The 24,099-nt window shown below is 41.8% G+C and overlaps 1 protein-coding gene across 4 annotated transcripts in view; it reads right to left on the reverse strand.

Annotated features, from left to right (window-relative positions):
• The window catches only part of CRIM1 (cysteine rich transmembrane BMP regulator 1), a 315,765-nt gene that overhangs the window by 108,552 nt on the left and 183,114 nt on the right, over positions 1-24,099 (reverse strand). For all 4 annotated transcript variants that reach the window (XM_039532907.1, XM_039532908.1, XM_039532909.1 and 1 more), the window contains one exon: positions 20,749-20,946. In XM_039532907.1, the coding sequence (XP_039388841.1) occupies positions 20,749-20,946 (198 nt within the window). The remainder of the gene's footprint in view (positions 1-20,748; positions 20,947-24,099) is intronic.

Raw genomic sequence — 24,099 nt, forward strand, 5'->3', positions numbered from 1 at the left:
GCTGGGAACAGGCATTAGCTCAAAGTGGCAGTCAGGCAAAACCAACTTGACTCTGTTACAGAATTGTGTTTGCATTCTCTTGATTCACTTTGAAGAAAAGAGATTTAGGACAAACTAGCTGTTAACTGAACGGGTACAGGGCCAAATAAATTCACACGGCCAAATTCTCTGCTAGTGTAAACTGGCACAGCACTACTGACTTCAATAGGGCTGCATCAATTTACAGCAACATAGAACTTCTTCCAGTGTTCCATGATTGAATTGTGCCCATTTTTACATAATGAAATATTGGATATGCTAAGATAATTGAACCCAACTGCATTTCAGCTAGGTTTCTGGAGCCCATTATTGATGGCAATCATTCAAGTTTCCCTTTATGAAGGCAGGGTACGTGCCAGGCACACTTCAAGAGGAAGTGGTGATGGCTCTGCTTATGAAAACCTCTTGTAACAGTAACTTTTCAAATTAACCTACAGTCTCTCATTTGCGATTCTGAAAGAAGGTTATTGGTAAGTTTATGTCGGAACAACTCAAATACCTGGTTTCATATATGGGTTTAAGGTTGGAGAGCAGATAAGCTACATTGACAATCTCTTGATGACAGATACAAGTCAACTGTACCTGCTGATTCTGTTAGCTTTATCAGCAGCCTTCAGTACCATTCACCATGATATTTTGTGACTTGCCTGCGAGAGTTCTCTTTAGTGCTTTTATTTCTTCTCTAAGAGGAGGGTACCAAAGGTTGGTAATGAGACTCTGGTCAGCAATGCCACCAAACACTTCATTTCTTCTAATCCAGATACTGCATTTTCTGTATTCTCCCAATGTCTGACCAATGTAGGGAAATGCATAGGAGTTATTTGGCTTAGCTTCAATAAGAGTAACATGGAAATAATGCTGACCTGGTATGGGGAAAAATGTTTAGGGACACGTACACAGTTTATGGGAGATATATGTCTAATCTTTACCAGTACGGAAATCCCTGGAGTCGTTTGTGGTACATCCTTCCTTTTCCCATCTATTTCACCACAGTAATCCATGCCTTTTTAACCTCAAGACAAAATTACATAATGCAGTCTACTTGAAACTACCTTAAGTAAAGTAACAAGAATATTTGGCTAATGCAGTATACAGCCACCCATCTACGTGGGACAAGCCACTGCACAATCCATCGCCTGCAACAGTGAGGGAACATGCTTAGAAGTAGGTTTTACACATTAGTGAGGAACAATTAGCTGAAAATCATTCTTCAGGTAGGACAAAAATATCTTTTCTACAGCATTCCTCAACACCAATGTAGTATCAGAGACTATAAAGTACACTGTTTTAACCAAAGGATAGCTTAACTGTACTATGATATATAGAACGCTTTCTGAATAATAGCTCAGATGTGCATCAAGGTACTGATTCTGATCTCACACTGGTGTAAATTCAAGTTCAATGGTGTAATCAAAACAGCCCCCAAACCTAAACGTCAGTGGTGTAAAACCCAGATTATAGTATACAGTAAAAATATGAACTCCAGGTTGTCGCTCTACATGAAATCATTAGCTGAGGCTTCATTTTCAAGCTTCATGAGGTTTTCAGCACTGTTGTGAAATGAACCCTAATGCCTTCTTGGATGGGAAAGTCCTTACATTTCTTAAGCCTCTTTAGTGGAATGCACTATCCATATTATTATGGATGACAGCCAATTCTTTCAAGGCTGCTCTGAAAAAAAAAATCAAAAAAACTCTCTAAAATCAGTAGAACTGTATAAATAAACTAGTAGTTTTAGTATCTAGAGAAGACGTGGGCAAACTATGGCCTGCAGGCCACATCCGGCCCACGGGACCATCCTGCCCAGCCCCTGAGCTCCCGGCCGAGGAGCCTAGTTCCCGGCCCCTCCCCTGCTGCCCCCCCTCACCTGCAGCCACGCCGCCGTGCAGGCCACACTGTGGCCCACCGCTTCTGCTGGGCAGCGCGGAGAGCACAGCCGGCTCTGGCCCAGTGTCGCGGCTGCAAGCTCCTGCTGCTGGTAACGGGGCAGGGAGCAGGGGTGTGGGGGTTGGATAAGGGAGTGGGAGGTTGTGGGAGGCAGTCAGGGAGGAAGGGGCAGTTGGATGGGGCCGAGGTTCTGGGGAGGGGGGCGGTCAGGGGATGGGGAACAGGGAGAGTTGGGAGTGGGAGTCCCGGGGGACCTGTCAGGGGCAGGGATGTGGATAGGGGTTGGGAGGACAGTCAGGGAGCAGGGGGCTGGATAAGGGGTGAGATCCCTGGGGCAGCTGGGGTTGGGGGGGGTCCCAGGAGGGGATGGTCAGGGGATGAGGAGCAGAGGGCAGTTGGATGGGGGTGGGAGTCCCGGGGGGGCTGTCAGAGGGTGGGGGTGTGGCTAGGAAAGGGAGCAGTCAAGGAAAGGGAGCAGGGGGGTTGGATATGGGGCAGGGCTCCCAGGAGGGGGCGGTCAGGGACAAGGACCAGGGGGGTTGGATGGGTTGGAAGTTCTGAGGGGGGTAGTCAGGGGGCGGGAAGTGGGCAGGGACCAGGCTGTTTGCAGAGGCACAGCCTTCCCTACCTGGCCCTCCATACAGTTGTGCAACCCCGATGTGGCCCTCGGGCCAAAAAGTTTGCCCACCCCGATCTAGATAGTGAAACTCTAGTTCATTCTGCAATTCTGAATTTGGACAGGCTGAAGATAGCATTATTTCCTGATTGCTATGAAAATGTGCCTTCACTTTAACAATGAACTTATACCTGGCTGGTTGAAGAATACTGCCCTTATGAAGAACCTGAAAGGCAAGTTCCTGAAGTTTCCAGAAGCTCACTCTAACAATGATCTGAACATATTTCAATCAGAAAATCAGGCTTGACTTAGGAAGAATGTAAGTGTTTACAGGTTTGAACAAGAATCAATCAAGCCAGATTATAGCCTCAGAATCTGTTTCCAGGGTGATTGGATTTTTTTTGTTTTCAGAAATTTCAATATTTTCCCATTAACCTACCCTAGTATTCAACTTCTTACGGACATAGCTACGTAGACCTGTAGACCTCTGTCCAAACCCTCTTTCAAGAAACGTAGCTCTTGTTGAGCAGAGCTTTTTCCAGTCTGCTGCCCTTTTACGCTGCATCATTTAGCAAATGTTACGTAGTTAAATAAATATGCATGTGGTAAGCTTCTGTGTCCATTACTTTTATTTATTTAAACTTTAATTTTCAATTTATTAAAATGCACATATGCATATGCATAAAAAGCACATATGCATTATTTAGCAGACACAACAAAACAGTTAAGTAAAAAATCCCAAACAACTGATTTAGGCAGACTGTGTGGCCACACTACACAGCACAGCCTGTTCCTCAGTCTATATGCTAAAGATTCAGGGAACTACCATGTCTCTTCCCGTACCCTAAATCAAATGTATAATCTCCATTGTCTTTGCTACACTGGAGACCTGTCTTTATCATGAAGGATACTACAGTCTCCTTTATGACCTGGTGAGGACCAGGATTAATATGAGTGAGAGAGCGAGAGAGAAGGGGGGAGAAATTGTTTGGGAATATTTTAGTCTGTGATTGCAACCCAGTCAAAGCTGCGTGTTCATTTTTGTAAAAATGAAATTTCTCAGGATAATACAGTATCTACATGTCCTATCACAGCCAAAAGACAATATTGTACCCACAAACCAAATCACAAAATTACAGAAATTAGAGATGGAAAATTACCAGTTATTTAGACCATTCTTCTCCCAATGTAAGTGAGACCGTTTCCTTCAGAAGATTTTTTTGTGCTTCCTGTATTCAAAAAGTCTACCTCTCTCAAACATCTCACCAAGAGAATTAGTCAGCCAAGGACACTGTGACCTACATTTTACAATGACTGCTGGAGAGCAAATGGATTTTTCTACTTTCTGTTCTGAAAACCTAAATACCAACATTCTTACACAGTGTCTGTCAAATTCTGGAGTTACTGAAAAATTTGATTCAAGAGAGAAATTCCAGAGATTATGCCATTGCTAAAAATCCTAACAGCTGTCAGATCATTGACGATTCACCTCAGCTCTGATGTGCCAAAGAAACACATCTAAGCCATGAAGTGAAGTCTATCAGAGTGATTCAGCCACATAGGCCTAGGAGAGCTATATGATGTTTTGTCCATGGAATCCCTACATCAAGCTCCAAGTTAAATAATAAAAATGCCAAAGATGTCACACATGGCTTTACTAAAGAATTCCAGACAAGAAATTCCAACAACAGAGATGGTGAAATAAAAACAGGAAACAGTCATAATTATCCAGCAACCTGCTGACCTCATACACATTAACACTATCCAGCTACTCGGGTAAAGATTTGTTCCATCCCTACTGTTTATTCATATAGCCTTTGAGATAGGCATAGCTGCAAATATTTGAAAAGATGCGCTTCAGTACTCAATTTTAAATATATTATCAATTATTTTACAGCACCTAAGAGTGTGCCAGGCAACTCATAATACAAATGAAAATACACAATCCATGCACCAAAAAGAGTTTACAAACCAATTTCAGACTTGACTCAAAGTGGAGAAAGGTCACAAAACCAGAGAGAGTTCGGAGAGAAAAGGAAGGCAGAAGAACATAGGGTATGTCTACACTACAAGAGTAGTTCAATTCAACTTAATTCAAATTTGTGGAATCAACCTTACGAAGTCGAATTTGTGTATCCACACTAAGGACACTAATTCGACTTTGTGAGTCCACACTAACGGGGCGTCGACTTTGGAAGCGGTGCACTGTGGGAAGATATCCCACAGTTCCCGCAGTCCCCGCTGCCCATTGGAATGCTGGGTAGAGCCCCCAATGCCTGCTGGGGGAAAAAATGTGTCAAGGGTGGTTTTGGGTAACTGTCATCATTGAACCGTCAATCACGCCCTCCCTCCCTGAAAGCGCCTGCGGGCAATCTATTCGTGCACTTTTCTGGTCAGTGACAGTGCGGACGCCACAGCACTGCGAGCATGGAGCCCGCTGCAGTTATGGCCGTTTTCACCTCCTCGCACCTTATCGTCCACCTCTTCCACAGTCAGCTGCTGAGAAATCGGGCTACTTTTCAATGGTGCTGCAAGCACTGGTGGACCATAGGGGACGTTTTACCAACATCAACGTCGGGTGGCCAGGCAAGGTTCATGATGCGCGTGTTTTCAGGAACTGTGGTCTGTTTAGACACCTGCAGGAAGGTAGTTTCTTCCCGGACCACAAAATAACTGTTGGGGATGTGGAGATGCCTATAGTGATCCTCGGGGACCCAGCCTACCCGCTAATGCCCTGGCTCATGAAGCCCTATACAGGCGCCTTGGACAGCGACAAGGAACTCTTCAAGTACCAGCGAGCAGCGAGACCTGTGACTGTTCAGTTTCTTTACAGAGAAGCTGAACCTGCCCCTGTTTCTTTACCCAGTTACTGTTGACTAGCATCTGCAGTTACATACCCCGTCCACCCCGCTTCCCCCACTTCCAACACACGTGTAAAAATAAAATACATGTTCCATTGTTACTTAACAAAGGTTTCTTTATTAATGACTTTGCATTAAAGGGTTGAAACTGGGACGCAGACTGTGCTGCGTAGGGTGCACAATGATGTAAAGACCGCCTCTAAACTCGAGGAATGACAGGCTCCTGCTCCTAGAGCGGTCCGCAGTGCCGGACTGGTTGTTTCAACGGAGCCTGCCATCCCTCCTTTTTGGGATTCTGTGTGCGGGGGCTATGTGACCTTGTGGCGGAGGAGGACGGATACAGATTCCTCTGCTTCATGACTCTGTGGTCCAGGACAAGGACCACTGCATAAGATCTGTAACCGCCCTCCCCTGCTACAAAGTCACGTTCCCCCCCCCACCCACACAGAACCTGGAAACCACCTCCCATACCGACCAGGGTGCCTACTGACTGCACTGTGTGTGTGACCTGCTGCTGATCCTGCCCCCGTGTCTGTACCCTGGTAAAGGTGACTGTCCTATGCAATTACCAACCCCCTTCCCCACCCCACCCCCCTTCAAACACAGTCTTCTGTAAAAAAACATGACTGAAACAGTAATTAACAGCAAAGTATTTTTATTAACTAACTAGACAGTTAGGGGATGAAACTGGGATTGGGGCTTGGGTGAGTCAGGAAGGGAAGGACTTCTCAAAATTTAGGGTATGGGAGCTTTTGAGTACTTGAGCACTCTGCTGGGGTGCAGTGACAGTTTTCACAGCCCCTGGCGCCCCTCCTTCTGGTTATTTTGGGTGAGGGGGGTATGGGACTTTGTGGCGGGGGAGGGCGGTTGCAGATACACTGCAGGGGGGCTCTGTCCTCCTGCCTGCAGTCCTGCAGAACATCCACAAGGCGCCGGAGCGTGTCAAATTTTCCCTGGGCATTTCCTGTGTGGCTGGTCAGAACATCCAAGCTCGGACTGCTGTCCAGAGCGTCAACAGAGTGGTGCAGTGTGGGATAGCTCCCGGAGCTACTAAGGTAGATTTCCGTCCACACCTAGCCTAATTCGACATAGCCATGTCGAATTTAGCGCTACTCCCCTCATTGGGGAGGAGTACAGAAGTCAAACTAAAGAGCCCTCTATGTCGAATTAAATAGCTTCGTGGTGTGGACGGGTGCACGGTTAATTCAAATTAACGCTGCTAAATTCGAATTAACACTGCTAAATTCGAATTAAAGTCCTAGTGTGGACCAGGCCATAAATAAGATTATACAGTTAATCAGCAACGGTTAGCATTCATGGAGGAATACAGAAGAGGGATGGGTTTAGGGTTTATTTTAAAACATTAATTATAGCAAAATGAATAACATCCTCAGTTGGATAACTTCTTGCAGGCAGCATAGAAAATAAGAATTTTCAGGAGGGATTTGATTGAGAAGAGGGTAATGGCTTTGAAGATCAGTTAAAGAAGGACATTTGATTCACAAGGTGCTACATAGAATCAAGTGCAGGCATGTTTGTGGGAGAAATAGACAAATGGGTTATCAAGGCTGGCATCAGTAGAAGAACGTAGTGGGAGTTAAAGAAAATAATGTATTACTTGTACTCCTTCTGGAGGTTTACAAATCTCTGGAACTTGATTCCTATAAACCCATATTTCTTAAGGCAAATACATTGGTCTGCATTTAGGTCTGGCGTTTAAGACAAAACCTTCTTTAGTTATCAGAATATAAAAAAAGCCTAAACTTTTTTCTTTATAAATAATGAAAAACCTTTTCTTTTTCCCATATGTGGATAACTCCAAAACAGCCAAATACATCAGTGAAACTTGTCAAAAACATTTATTTAAAAAATATTTTTGAATGAAAGATACCAGTAATTAAAACATGAATTTAGAATGCCAGTGTTATCTCAACTTTATTTTTACAAAGAATCAGGTATAAGTGTGCAGGAATCTAACATAATTGAACTGATCAGGACTTGTTTGTTAGTTTCATCTCCTACAACTCATTCTGCCATCCAAAAGGGGCAACATAGTAGTGAAAAAGTCTTTAATGCTTTTCACTTCTAGAGCCAGTTTTTGAAATGTTACCTCTGCCAATAGATAGCATCTGAAATCTACAAACAGGGTCTCCCAATCCAATACTGACTACTGGAAAGCATTCCTGATTTCTCCAGCATGCAAATAGAAGTTGGATCAGAAAAAAATAAGACTAAAGATACTATATTGAAACACATACTTTTAAAATAATGCCACACATCTTAATCCCCTCACTTATTTTTACAGATCTGATGCCTATTTTCCAGTGGAACATAAGTGAGAACTGGTCCATTAGTTGTGAAACAGGATTGACAAAATGAAGGGCAGAAATTGCTCCACAGGAATTAGTGTCCCTCCCTTCACAGTGGAAGAATACAGGACTAACAGAATATGAAAATCACTATTTGCTGAAATGTATCTCTTTCAAAAAAAGTGAAGTAAGGAATCTATATTAGAAGGAACCGAACATTTTTCTTAAGTAGCAGATAAATGTACTATATAGTAAAAAGAAACCATATGTAGTGTACTCATTTGGGATGACCTACAGTGATACAGCTTTCCCATGTCAGAATTACTATACATGGTAATTCTAAGTGCAATTGAAAAAACAACATTTATTTTCACTGTGGTGTAATCTCCTGGGGTTAAATGATGCAGTGACAATATTTCTGGACTGTAATTCAATAAAACACTTTTGATCTCATGCCCATAGCTTAATCATAAGTTTGCTATGTAATATGACAGCAAAAATGACTAGTGGCATTTTGGGCTGCATATGCAAAAAACATTGCATTATTGAATGGAAATAAAATTTATTCCCTGTGTGCATCTCTGGCACAAGTGCACTTGAAAAATGTTATTGCTTCTGTAGTTCTCCATGTGAGGAAATTGTGGGCCGTACCACATGAGCCACAGACTCATTAGTAGTATTAAAAACACTTAAGCAGTAGATTTGTCAGCCACTCCATGAGAACATTACAAAGCAAGGAATATAAAATACCATACCTCATAACCATATCCCTATTCCATTCTGCTGCATCAAGACCCAATTCCAATATTCTCTGCAGAAGAAGGGAGAGGCAAGGTAGATCTGAAGAGGCAATGTATTCAGAGAACTCCAGCTACTGATAAATAACCATACTTTATTACATTAGTGGTGATCTTCAGAGGCAGAGTGGGAAATAGCAGTAAACAGTACTAGAAAATACTAGTAAGTGTCAATAACCCTCAAGAGAATGGCAGATCTTAAAAAGAGAATGAAGCACTGATCTCTACAACCTCTCTGGCCTGAGAATCAACATGTCAGCTGGTGAGATGATGCAGCAGAAACAGAAAGCACAGCACATCAGAAAGGTCTATCTACTGGTTATCATGAATCAAAACAAGGAAAAAACGAATAATAAAAAACCACCCTCAGCGTGAACGACTGAATCAGTTCTTAGAGCCTGGCTATGCAGCTCCAACTTCCCAGTGGCATTCTTCCATCCCTTCATTTTAGCACGAGCACCAATAGACGGGAATGGGAAAGTGAAGCGTGAGTCAACCTCTTGTATACCGAGGACCGAGTAGAGCACTTGTACCATTCTCAAACAAGAGAACTTAACTCTGTACAAGTATCAATTGAACTCCAAGTAGAATCTCTGCAAATTTCTGATACGGAGATCTTACACGTCTAACAGATGCCACTGTCCATTTAGTACAATGGGTTCTAAGTCTTACTGGAACGAAAAGTCTTCCAACCTGTACATTTGATCCATTTAGATTTTTGAATGCAATAGTTTGACCTTTGTATGCTTCTCTAATCCCACAAGCAACCCTGAGTTCTTTCTAAAAGGTTTCATCAGTCTAGTTAACAACTAATACTTTTTCTTGCACACATTTCCCATTACAAGTTGCCTATAATTTTACCAAACTAACTGTTTGGGCTAAAACAAATAGCCAGATAAAGCAAGAATACAGATGTTTGGGGAGGGAAACTGGGTCTGGAAGCCGGTTCTGTGAGCCAATGGAGGACAAGGAAGAGAAAGACTGATTGGGGAGTTGTTTCTGGTGTTAAACACACCAAGATAACTGGCAGAATGTTCTCAGTGGAGTGTGCAGACCTCTAGAATCTGGTCCCCCTAAGAGTCAATTAGAACCAAGCATAAGTTTCTAATCATAGTGAAAGACTTATTTGTTGGTCAAGTCTTTAATTCTTAACACTGATTAACTGCAGGGAGCAGGTGTTATGTTTTTAAATCTTTAATTGTGCATAATTTATTTCTTTGTGAATGGCTGTTTTTACTAATGTAAGGTGCCTAGGTGGTGCTTCCAGAAGATAAGTTCCTTATACAGAACCAACCAATAAATTCTTCCACCGTGAGATCAGCAATTTCCCCATCATGGATCAAGTTCTAATTATATGCGAGTATGGTCAATGCAACTGACTGTACAAATCCTACATGGACCAGGAGAGAGTAAATGGGCAGCAGCTGCTTGGTTATGAGAGAGGAGCTAAATGTGGAGACCCCAGCTGAGCTGGTCTCCGTCTGGGTGGGAGAGCAGACTTTCAGCTCTCACAGCAGGAAAGATGGCGGCTGAGGGCCAGGAACCAAGGAAGACTCCTGCATATCAAAGTTTCCCCAAGGGAAGGCAAGCTCAACAAAAGATGATTGCCTTGTTTGGCTGTCAATGACTGACTTAGGTTTGTATGACTGAGGCGCCTATGCACTTCAATGATAATAAAAATAATAATGGACTTTTACTATGATATATCAGCCTATTGGATCAATTTGAGAAAAATCATTTGACGAGAAAACAGAAGTGAATGGCCCTGGAGATGAAATATCAGCTGAATGAAAGGGATGAGTTGTGAAGGAACAATGTAGACAGAAGCTGATCCCACTGAGTCATAGGCTTGAAAGATTTTAAGCATGAAGCCATCAGTATCAAGAGAACAGACTCTTCCTGAGAGACCCTAAGAGAGTCTGATCAGATCAACATTAAAGCAAAATATAAAAAAACAGAAAGCCAATAAATAACATGGAAGAGTTTCTGCGCTACTAGAAGGAAATCTGGTATGAAGATGTACAAAATAATCAGACAGTGAACTGGATTAAAAACGTGAGTGAAAATTTTAAAAATCAAACAAACAATAGAGGAATACACAGGAACATTCAAGAAAGAAATACATGAGGTACTAAAAGGAATGAAAAATTGGAAAGTACCCGGACCAGATGGGGTTTGTGGATTCCGGCTGAAATACCTAACTCCTCTCCATGATTGTTTCCTTGAACAATTTAATAAATCTTTGAAGAACAGATGTCCAAGACGGACAATGACAAGGAGAACCATCTTCAATCCAAAAAAGGCTGCAGTGGTCCTATGAATTATAGTCCAATCACGTTTAATCAACATGTGGAAACTTCTAACAGCATTTCTGGCAAAGAAGATAGAAATAGTACTAGCTTGCAAAGCAATGCTGCCTCCTGAGCAAAAAGGCTGCACAGTAAACAAAAAAAGGGACAAAAAAAATCACTTCAGGCTAAATAGCAAGAACACAGAAGATGCAAAATTTTAAAAAAACCAAACACATATGTAGAGATGGTATAGACAGACTACCAAAAAGCATATGATAGCATCCCCACATTCGTGGATCTTTTAAGACACTGAAAATGCACAAGGTTCGTGCAAAGATCATTTCCTATAGCAGCCTATGGTTAACTGGAACACTCAATTCTACCTGGAAGCGATGTTCATTGATGAGGTCAAAATTAAGAGAGAAATTTTAAAAGGGATTCCTTATCATCAGTGCTGTTTGTGGTAGTAATGCTGCTGCTGACATGGATGCTCTGTGAGAACCACAATTTATCATATCAGCAAAGAGAAAAACCAGCTAACCATTTGTTATAAATGGATTTATACTGAAACTATATGGACAGTCACAAAAGGAGGTATAGAGACTGATGACATGTAGAAAAGTTTGGCGAAGATATAAAGCTATGGGTTGGCATGGCTTTATATGCACCAGCATCCGTAAAGAGGGTCAAGTGTGTACAATCAGATAGCATAAAAGTTACTCTCCAAGATCTCGCTCAGCTTGGCGCCTTCAAATACCTTGGTCTCAGGGAAATGTCAGAGTTATAACATGAGGGTCAAAAGTGAGAAAAGAATAATATGCGGGTGATACCTATTGTACAGTAAACTGCCAGAGTGATCAAGTGGCATCAAGAGGAGAAGATAAAATTTGATACCCAAATAAGAAAGCTCCTGGAGATGTACAGAGTAATTAATGTCAATCAAAACGTGGACATGATGTACATTTGACAATGTGGTGGATGAAAAGGTCTGCTATTTGTGGAGGAAGTAATTTACAATGAAGACTATAACATCAAAATACACATGGAATTAGCCAGAGTAAAAGATCATCTGGTTGTGATAACAAGTGACAGCCAAGCATGCATCTCAGCCTGAGAAAGCATAAAAGAAAGGAGAAAGCAAATTGCCAGAGAAAAGACTTGGAAAGCTTTACTCAGAAATCAAAGCACAGACAGTGATGGAGACAGACCAAACCTATTAGCGATAGAAGATTAACAAACTCATAGCTTGTAGAAGAATAGCTCAAACGAGAGAGACAATGAGACTCATTATGAACACACAAGAGCAATCCTTAAGGCTTAATTACACTTGAAACAAAACTGACCTATAGAACTGCTCCCTGAACTGCAGAATATGTTCCAAAAAGGAAGAAACAGGGAAGCATGTGTTAAGCACTTGCAGGAGCCTGGCTGGGAGAGCATATCTGAAGAGACAGAAAAAGGTTGCCAAGTGTCTGCATTGGAGCCTCTGCATCAAGTGCAGATGTAAATGAACCATGCATTACATTACACCCACCGAATGGAAAGCACTCTAAAGAATGAAGAGGCAATGATTTTACGGGATCTTGCAATTGTCATAGACTGAATGGTGTAGGCAAGCAGGCTGGACATAATTTTTGTAGAAAAGATGACAAGACTATAGAAAGGAACAGAGTACTTGTGGCACCTTAAAGACTAACAAATTTATTACAGCATAAGCTTTTGTGAGCTACAGCTCACTTCTTCGGATGCACAGAATGGAACACACAGACAGGAGATATTTATACATACAAATACAACCATATTTGCTCCAATCCCTCAGACAGAGATAAACACCTAACAAGATCTCTATCAAGCATTCTTAAAACTACAATACTCATCTGCTGAAGTGAAAAAACAGATTGACAGAGCCAGAAGAGTACCCAGAAGCCACCTACTACTGGACAGGCCCAACAAAGAAAATAACAGAACACCACTAGCCATCACCTACAGCCCCCAACTAAAACCTCTCCAGCGCATCAAAGATCTACAACCTAACCTTAAAGATGATCCCTCACTCTCACAGATCTTGGGAGACAGGCCAGTCCTCGCTTACAGACAGCCTCCCAACCTGAAGCAAATACTCACCAGCAACCGCACACCATACAACATAAACACTAACCCAGGAACCTATCCTTGCAACAAAGCCCGATGCCAGCTCTGTCCACATATCTATTCAAGTGACACCATCATAGGACCTAATCACATCAGACACGCCATCAGGGGCTCGTTCACCTGCACATCTACCAACGTGATATATGCCATCATGTGCCAGCAATGCCCCTCTGCCATGTACATTGGCCAAACCGGACAGTCTCTACGCAAAAGAATAAATGGACACAAATCTGACATCAGGAATCATAACGTTCAAAAACCAGTGGGAGAACACTTCAACCGCTCTAACCACTCAGTGACAGACTTGAAGGTGACAATTTTGCAACAAAAAAAACTTCAAAAACAGACTCCAAACTGAACTCGAATTAATATGCAAATTAGATACAATTAACACTGGCCTAAACAGAGACTGGGAATGGTTGGGTCATTACACTAATTGAATCTATTTCCCTATGTTAAGTTCTCCTCACACCTTCTATGGGTCATCTCAATTATCACTTAAAAGTTTTTTTTTCCTCCTGCTGATGATAGCTCATCTCAATTGATTAGACTCTTCCTGTTGGTATGCATATTTCCACCTTTTCATGTTCTCTGTATGTATAAATATCTCCTGTCTGTGTGTTCCATTCTATGCATCCGAAGAAGTGAGCTGTAGCTCACGAAAGCTTATGCTGTAATAAATTTGTTAGTCTCTAAGGTGCCACAAGTACTCCTGTTCTTTTTGTGGATACAGACTAACACGGCTGCTACTCTGAAATAAGACTATGTTTACTAACATTGCTACACCAGCAGACAAACATAAAAAAATAAAAAAGATAAGACAGCAAAGTATGAAGAACTATGCCACAAAGTGGAATGATTATGGAAAACTAGAATAAAGACGATCCCTGTGATTCCTGGAACATTCGGAGAGATCCTTAAGGATCTGAATGAGCACCTCAGGAACATGTTAGGAGTGCAAGTTATCTCAATAACCTCCAGAAGAGCGCCCTCTTATAGGCACTACACAAATTTTAATGAGAGTCAAAACAACAAGTACACCTGAGCACCTACAATGCAGGAATTCTGTGGAAGGTTTAATAAAACTCCTGACTACACAAACCTACAGAGTCAGTTCATGGTAAGGATTTACTGGTGAGTCACAGGGATAAAACTTTTAAACAGTAGCTTTTCCCTTTTTAAGCTTAAAGATCCTGTATGTTGTGAAGGTTTTATGTTTAAAAAAAACCCCAAACTTCCCCATGATGCAGTAGTGAGAGATGATGATAATTAAAGGCAGTGTGTCCAAACCAGCCCTAATTTTGGATTCTTGATCTGAGACTCTGAAGAAGTAGGAAAGGTGACTAGCGAGTGTGAATTTGCAGATGCTGCAGTCTCAAAGACCAACAGTTGCTGGTAAGTAACCTCTCTCCTCTTCAAGTGGCCTCTGCATATTCCCACTTGGAGGAGATTTGCAAACAGTACACCTTATGAAGGGTGGCTAAGGAGCACTAGGTGAACAAGGGCTGCAAAGGTGCCATAATGAACATCAGCTCTGGCTGGCAGCTAAATAGTATTAGGAGCAAGTGCAATTTTACTCCAGATCAAACCTCCATGAAAAACAAATATTTGCTTCAAGCACCTAGAGAGCTTCAATTACCAGCTTTGCAAATTCTTCAAAAAAGGTAATATGCAGGTGTGTAGTGGATACTAACTTTGTATCAGTTGAATACCATCTGGTACCTCCAGGAGAATGAATACCCAGTGAGCTATAACAAGCCTGTAAAAAAGCCTTGGGGAGATAGACTATAAATGGGGATAAGGACATCAACCAAACCATATTTTCCATATGGAGGATTGGCAATTTGGCCTATCTGACAATCTAGACTGTAGCTATGGCCATGAGGAATTACCTCCTCACAGGTTTATGGTACAGATTATCATCTGACCAATAACACACTAGAGATCCCCAGAGCTTTTTGAAACAAGGCTCCAACCGAAAACCAAAAGAGATACATGTTCCAGAGGGAATTGCTCTGGGGAAGCTACATGAGTACCATATATACTCATTCATAAGCCGAATATTTTTGGTAAAAAAAATGACACATCAAAGAGCGGGAGTCATCTTATAAACAGGTGTACACCAAAATTTGATGATTTTAAACTCTATGGAATCACTGAATTGAATATCTAATACGGGGATCAGCAACCTTTGGCACACGGCCCAGCTGGGCCGGTTTGTTTACCTGCCACATCTGCAGGTTCGGCCAATCGCAGCTCCCACTGGCCGCGGTTCGCTGCTCCAGGCCAATAGGGGCAACAGGAAGCGGCGGCCAGCACTTCCCTCGGCCTGCGCCGCTTCCCACCGCCCCCATGGGCCGAACCTGCGGATGCGGCGGGTAAACAAACCAGCCTGGCCTGCCACGCCACTGGCACGCCACTTCCTGCAGTTCCCATTGGCTGGGAACAGCAAACCGCAGCCACAGGGAGCTGAGGGGCTCTATGCCTGCAGACGCTTCAAGTAAACAAAACGTCCCAACCCACCAGTGGCTCACCCTGACAGGCTGGGAGCCAAAGTTTTCCAACCCCTGAAATATAGGGTCAGCTTATGAAAGGGTCATACAGTTTTTACTATTTTTACCTATCCATTTTGGGGGGTTGGCTTATAAATGAACGGGCTAATGAATGAATATATACGGTATGTCCATTTTACGGTATCCCTGGTACAACAAAGTGCATTGTTAATACAAAATTTAATTTCCTTTGGTGTGGCCATCAAGGTAAAGCAACTACCTGAAGCAATTTGAGCAGCACATGGATTAACACTTCTATAAATTAAAGGTACTACAAGATAAATGAGGACTATTGTCCCCCGACATGAGGATGAAAGCTGCAATCACAACCTATGCAGCCTGGCAGAATTCAAACACAGTATGTATAGCAACATTAAGAGCAAGAGAGATTTTATTGGTTAAAAGCTATTGCTTTAAAATGGCAGCCACTACACTTGCAAAGAATGTACCCAGAAGTCAGGGTAAGAACCCAGGCTCAGGTTTGTGCTCTTAACCCAATGTGAAGACAAATATCCAGTGAACTGGAAAGCAAAGTTAATAGACCTATGATATTTGAAGACAAAACTGCCAAGATCTGATTAGGGGTACTGGCATCATCTTGGTTCCATCCTCACTTACCGATCTCCTGAACTAAGTGAATCAGAGGGAATATGAAGAAGAGTTCCTGATTCCAATCCAAGAAAGTGGAACTGCCAATGACATGGGATTTTGTTTGACCCTGACACAGAGCTAGACATAATGGATGTTATCCTTGATAATAATGAGATCTACCTACAGAGACTACTCTGGCATAACAGATAATGTTAAAATGAGAGCTAACCAGAGAGACAGGGCGAGTGAATTAATATCTTTTATTGGACCAACTTCTGTTGGTGAGAGAGCAGAGAGACAAGCTTTCATGCTTATTCAGAGCTCTTCAGGTCATTCCAGTAAACTGTAGTCTACACCAGCATGTCACACACTAACTGGCCTGCATGGATCCTACTGGCATGCACTCAAAATTCCCCAGCGTGCATTAACGTAATACTGTTTGAAAGAGATGGGACTACATGCAGACTAGGAAACTTTGTGTATGCTGGGGTCCAAACAGGTCAATTAACACATGATAAATGGTACAGACTAGAATTTACACGCATTGGTCCAGACTAATGCGCCATGTAGACAAGCCCTAAATCTCAGCTGAGAATTGCAAATTACAAATTAAGAGCTCTCTCATTAGGCACTGTGACTATCTGCATGCTCATTTTCAGGTCAGTTTAGTACAATCAATATCAGAATACTTCTTAGGCATTTGCACCTGAAACAAATTGCTTGCCAAAACGGAGGATGAATGTTCCGGGCACTAGATTCAGTGAATCTAGAGAAAGGTCTTATGAACCACTTATGCAGTGGGGCTATCTGTCTGGTATATGATTCTCTTGAACCTGCGGACCTAGATCTTCAGCAATGAACTGCTAAGTATAGAGTTAATGGCGCCAGAAAATGAAGGGTGGTGCACTGCTGGTACCAGACAGTCTGCAGACAAATCTTAAACTTATTGAGGCTACAGCACCCATTTAGTAAGTGGAATTTCAGAGTCAACGGCACTGACATTGGACCCAGCTGATCTGGACTAACCCTGGGACCTGGGTATTGCTGATTCTGGGTACCTACCCCCTTTGACAAGGAGTTTACCCAAATTACCAGTGCTGGATCTTAGCACCAAATTATATGAACTTAGAACAGATCTGAGGTTTTTACTGCCATTTCAGTTGGGTGCAGAATGACTTCCAACTAGTGGTTCACCAAAGTCACTGGTGATATATCTTTGGCACTGGAGGAACCAGGGACCTTAGTGCTTCTTATACTGTGTGCCAAACTACTTCAAGCAAGTGACTCATAAGAGTCAATTATACTAGACCTGCACCACCAGATCTTGTCAACCTGAATGGATGCTGTGATTTAATGTCACTTATACTGGTTCTGGATTACTTCAAGCAAGTCAACGGTTCTAAAACCTTGGCATCAAATTCAGATGATCCAGACTCTGTTGGAGATGTTAATGCTGTGCATAATGAACATTGGGCCACTTCCTCAAGAAGTTCACCGGAGTCCACAGCAATAGATTGTAGGCACTGAATTCAGTTGAACGTGGATGAATTAGTGCAATTTACAGTGGGCACCTAACCACATGTTGGTTCACTAGAGTCTATGGTGCCAGATCCTACACACAAACTTAAGTCAACCTAGAGGAATCTAGGGATCTTGGTGTTATGTCAGTGGTGCTGGGACCTCCACTGTGTGTTGATAGTGCTGGGATCTTGACACTAGGCTTGGATAGGCATTTAAGACTGGGGACCATTTAAACCAGGCAAAGGCTCCAAAGCCAGAGATGCACTTACACGTTGGCAGATTTATTCAACTGAGCTTGAGAAGCCTTCCCATCAGCAAAGTGAGAGGCACCTCTCACTCAATATAGGTCCAGAAGATATCTGTGCCAGATGGAGATAATTTTACTTTTCTTAAAAGAAATCTGTACTAACTGACAATCTAAACAAAAACAGCCCTGAGAGGGCAAGAGAAAAGCAAAAAATTATGAGGGAAAAAATCAAGGATACTGTGCATTATCCAAGCTCAGAACACCTTTGGCAGTTAATAAGGAACTGAGGGGCAGTTGGGGACACTGCTCTTTCTATACCCTTGGAATCCTCTGTCAGGGGAAGGGGGGGGGGGCGGCAAGTGATTCCCAATGGACAATACTCTTCAGAAGATTCCAGAGCTCAACACCAGGAGTTGCCAATCCCAAGGGGAATATGCAGAGACCATTCAAAGCAAGGCTCTAATATCCTATGATCGACCCCTTTATCTACCCAGTTCCTTTTTTTTTTTTTTTACTCTAAATTAAAAAGAGAAGGGATCCTGTTATTCCCCAATTTAAAAAAAAATCCCATAGGAAACTGATTCTCATAGTTTCTAGTTTTATCCAACAGGACATCTAATAATCTGCTTATAAAATTCATATGCTCTAACAACATACTTCTGCTTCTTATTGTTCAAGATGAGCAACTGTTATCTAAAACTGACAATACAGAAACCTCCCATTTTCTAGATTTGCAAGTCAGCAGATGTTTATCCGTTTGCTTCAGTGCCTGTTGATTATAAAATGCTGTTCTGGGCAGGTATCTGCTTGGAGCTAATTTAAACACTCAGCCAATTATGTAAAAGAGATATTTCCATGAGGAAATGAAAGCTAGCAGCTAAGACTGTTAAAAAAAATGAAACACATGGAAAGTAAGGCAGCCAGCTCATTCACATTCTGGCTTGTGTATAAATGTTTAATCAAAAATGGATCCAGGAAGTCAGAAGATACATAAAATTTCTTTGAGGAATCTCTTATTTTTAGGGTAACAGTCCATGATTTTGAATTCCACTGTTTTGTTTCCTTCAATTTCAGATATTTTCTTAATTTTATAATATATAAAAGCAGAAAGATTAATGTTGAAATTTTATATAAATGTTTCCTCTGCTTCCACCCTGTTCCATGATGTGTTTAGGGGTGAGAACATTTAGTTTCTTCTCTTTTCCTCTTCATATGGAGAGGGTACATTGGAGAGGGACCTAGCAATTCCAGCAATATGAGACAGTGCATCTGTGCTCTTCTTTAATTAGTGTGATACCTCTCTTGTGGCCAGTATGCTGCCGAGCTGAGTAGGGATAGTTTTCCACACTGCCATGCACTGAGGGGTAATTCCACATCCATTACAGAAAACACCAATTATAGTAAATACCACTATCATGCTTATTGTGTTCCTTTACTGATTTCAGAAGATTAGTATGCAACTGAATCTCTGAGGCTTGCACAATGCATCCCTATTGGACTCCAGACAGTTGTTGGAAACATTGGCTCCAACTCATAAATACAGAATATGTTCTGGAAACTTTCAAAGATCAAAGTTTTTATAGCTCCCTTTGTTATTCAGGGCCTGATTCATAATTGATTGAAGTCATTGGAAAAACTCCCATTGACTTTAATGAGATTTGTATCTACCTCTCCGTGAACTCAAATATTTACGTGCATGAGGTAACAGAAGCAAACCAGAGACAGCTTAAAGTGAGGAACATCATTTAAATTCACACATTTTATTCATGAAACAGTATAGTTTAAAGATATTTCATACATAGCAATTAAATAATAAAAAACCCAATTTATAAAGGTTAATCTTTCCTTTTTGGAAAATTAATGTATAGATAACTGATGGAGGTTTTATGTAATGCTGGTCAAATTATTTTGTTGGAAAGTTTTCATCCAATTTTTGGCAATATTTCCCAAAATGGATATTTTAAAGCATTTTGATTTTCTTAACTTTTTTCTTTTTCCTTTTTTTTGCATGTTCATTGTTTTATTTGTACTTCATCTATTCCAATATTAACTGGTCACCTTAATCAAATGTTAAGATTAAAAACCAGGTTTTTCAAAAAATCTCATAATAAAAATATATTTGAAAGTGAAAAATATTTAACAAATATTCTACTACATTTTTGGAAAGTAAATTGCCAGTCAGTTTTGAAATACAGCAGAATGAAATTATCTTCAAAATTCTGTGAACTTTTTCTCACCGTCCCAAACATATTCTAGTTTTGAGTGAGCCCAAGTCAATTGAATGCTGTATATCCTTTAACAACCTCAGCATACACACTATAAATATTGCTAAGAAGATATGAATTCGTCCACCTCCAAAAGACTTACACAATGGGGATTGGGTGCCCAGCAGCCTTAGACTCCTTTGAAAATGCTAGCCTATGAGTAGCCTCGGCATAATGTTAAGCATCTGGTTAAGCCTTTGTAGGGTCAGGGCCAAAAAATACATCTCTGCCACCACTTCCTCATACAAAACATTAACTTCAGAGTACAGAAGAAAATGGGACACCCCCAGCTGCTCACTCCCCACCGTCCAGCACGAGGCATTCACCCTGAGGAGGATCCCATCAGGAATCTGTCACCGGAACCTTGCAGGGAGCCCCCTGTCGCCCCTGTTCCGCATCCCCTGGGGCTGAAGCAGGGAATGTCATGGAGGTCTGACCTCCGTGACATAGATGTAACCTTAAGCATGAGCGTCTAGTAGAATTTGTCCTGACCTACACAAGTCAGTAATGGTCACCTTATCACAACTAGGACTCAAAAGAATACCGTTATCTAATGAAGGCAAGCCCTTACAGGCTGAAAGGCTTCTACTGGGAGACAACATTTGAAATGAATATATCTTACCTTCACACACTGGGCAGCATTCCCCAGGTACCTTAACAGGATTCAGGCAACTCTGTCCACAGGCTGTTGCCACACAGTGGGGGTCTCCATTGATACACTGGCAGAAAGTGCAGTCATCTTCTCTCCATCGATCTCCATGTGCTTGGATCTGACCATTGGCATAGCAGCCAGCAGGGTTATTAACTGGATATACTGGATCTAAATCAAGATAAATTATAGTAAGAAGAGACAGTTTATTCTCCCTGTTATGCCTGGAAGATATTTATAAATGTACAATTTGATAACACCATTATGGAGGCTGGCCTTAAGACCCTTTTCCCTTTCTGGAAAAGAACCCAATGCATTCATGGGGACTTGGTACTCAGGCAGGTGATGGGTCTGGAGCAGCCGTTCTCAAACTGAGACGGGGCCCCAAAGTGGGTCGCAACCCCATTTTGATGGAGTTGCCACGGCTGGCTTTAGACTTGCTGAAGCCCATGCCCCACCACGCGGGGCCGAAGCCCAAGGGCTTCAGACTTGAGTGGTGGGCTCGGGTTACAGGCCTCCCCCACCTGGGGCTGAAGTCCCTGGGCTTCAGCTTTGCCCCTTCCCCAGTGCTGTGTGGCTCAGGCTTTGCCCCCCCTGCCGGGACAGCGGGGTTCAGACAGGCTCAGGCTTCGGTCCTCGCTCCTAGGGTCATGTCATAATTTTTGTTGTGTCAGAAGGGGGTCATGGTGCAATGAAATTTGAGAATCCCTGGTCTGGAGATTCAGGTAACTCCTTTTTCATTTACACTTGACTAGAAGATTGAACCCTTTTCTTTCAGGGGCTGACCTTGCCACTGTGATCCATGCTTTAGTCATCTTCAGATTAGGCTACTGTAATATGCTCTGCATAGCACAGCCACTTGGAAATTCAGCTGGTACAAAATGCAGCATCCTGACTGGAAAGAATGCTTATGACAGGAATCAAATTGCTCCAGGATGCACAAAACTCACAGTAAATATTTTAAGGTATTGGTTTTAAACTATGCAACATCTTAAATGGGTTGGATCATGGTTACCTCAGAGACCACCTCTCTACCATGTGATACCATGAAAGATAAGATCCAGTTCAGGCCCTGTTTTAACAGACAACAAATATGGATTTCAATTTAAATTGTGCTAGCTCAATCTCATTAGTTTAAGATAACTGAAAAGCCCATTCAATGCTTTTAAAGAAGGTTTTTCAATCATGGTAAGCTAGCTCGACTGAGCTCACACGATTGAACCCACACCGCTTTTGCCTTGATTTTTGGATCTGGGCATGGTCTTAGATTTAATCACAGAAGGCTGGAGGCAGGACATTCTCCAGTAGAGCTCCTTGACTATGGAAATTGCTACCTTCCACAGAGCCCAAATCCATGACCTTCAAGTCACATTGCAAAGATAGTTTGTTCTGCCATTTCCCCCCCCCCCTGAAATGAAGAAATGACGGTCATCGGTGAAGCAGCATACACAAATTGGAGTTGTTGGTATCAGGATGCGTCTATTATTTTAGTTAGACGTTTGAATTGTAATTGTTTTTACAAAATTTGTACATGCCCAGAATGTTAGATGGATGTATATTTTAAAATAAAACTAAATAAAACCAATATTTCAAGTCTCTTGGCCTCTGGTGATCCCAGTGCATTCTGAGGCATAATGCCTGACAACAGGTAATTTGAATCAAATCTCAAATTCAAATATAAGAACAATTATTTAGGCGACAATCGGGGATCCAGCCTGGGGTAGGAAGGCCTAGGGTAAGCCTAAGGCTGATTAGAGCCTAATAACAAGTGTTGAAAAGTTTGCACTTGTGAACACCACAAACATAGTGTAAGTGCACATTGGTGTAATTATATTTAAAAAGTTAATAGGAGACTGGATGTTGGAATGCATAATACAGTTCTGCGGTCTCTATGAGCGAGGATATCAAAAGGTTAGAAAAAAGTTAGGGAGTGTCTATTCCCCAGTAATTGCATCTATGCACGTACAGATAATCTTCACAGAAGTGGAAATTCTTAGACTTGTTAGAAATATTCTATTGGACATACTCTTTCACCTACCTAGCACCTCTATGTACTCTAAATACAAAAATGGTGTAGGGATTTTTGCCCCGACTTTCAAATACAACCAATTCAGACAAATTAAGCTGAAAATATAGGTGTTGACTCTGGAAAAAACAGTGTGTGCTCAGCACCAACCAGTGGCCCTGCTGATCAGTTCCTCCCCCTCCCGCGCCTCCTGCAGGCTGATGATCAGCTGTTCAGTGGCATGCAGGAGGCCCTGGGGGGAGAACCAGGGGCAGGAAGAGGCAGAGTAAGGGCGGGGCACACTTGGAGGGGGGGGGGAACAGGGCAAGAAGAAGTGGCGTGCTGCAGGCATGGGAAGAGGTGAGGTGGGGCCTGGGCGGAGCAGGGGATGATCACCCTTGGGAAAACCAGAAAGTTGGCACCTCTGGCTGAAAAGATGTTTTTGTTTGTTTGTAAACTTACAAAGGAAGAGAAACTATTTTGCACCCTTAACTAGAGTAAAGTGGACAATAGCAAGTGAATGCTATAATATTAAAAACCTCATGTTAAGAGACTTTCATTTCCAGATTGTTCTAATTTATATACTATGTAGGATTGCTATCAAATCAGTTAGGTTTCAAAACAGTGTGGCCTTCTGCATTTAACAATGTAGAATAAGCATACACAAAAATACAAACTTAGATACTTCAGGACCTTACTGTCTATTTTTTGTACTTCTGTATATTGTGTGTGTATAATTAGCAAACAGACTGCATTTTGTTGTCTAACTGTTGAAAGGCCAGGAATTTACATTGGTGAGACAAGTTCACCCTATAAACCATCTGGTTATGTTGTTATTAACAGCCAGTGACCTTAGGACATAAAGTAAGCTGTCCCCTGCACCTTTTGGGACTTAGCATTTACATCAGATTGCGTGCTTAGTCTCTTTTGTAGAAAAATCCTTTTTTCCTCCTCTTTCCTTCCCACCCCCCAATATTGCACAACACAGAGACATACATGCCACAATGACATTATTTTGTCCTATCAGGTCAAGTTCAAAGCTTTAACAGTTATTTGCATTACTCGGTACAACACAGTTTCATCTCTTGGGATTTAAAACTCCCAGACCTGATTCCTTGTTACTAAAGAAAATGAGATACATGTGCCTCAGGGCATGTTATTGTAATCATCATACTTATGTTTGGGAATATACCTCTTCATACTGAGATTTATCTTCAGAATACATGCAAATGAATAATGCTATTCTACATATGCTTTCCCACAACTAGGAAGAAAAGTATATTTTGATCTTTGGGAATGTACTAAACTCATCCAAATTA

The sequence above is a fragment of the Mauremys reevesii genome, linkage group 3 (genome assembly GCF_016161935.1).
Source record: "Mauremys reevesii isolate NIE-2019 linkage group 3, ASM1616193v1, whole genome shotgun sequence".
Lineage (NCBI taxonomy): Eukaryota > Metazoa > Chordata > Testudines > Geoemydidae > Mauremys > Mauremys reevesii.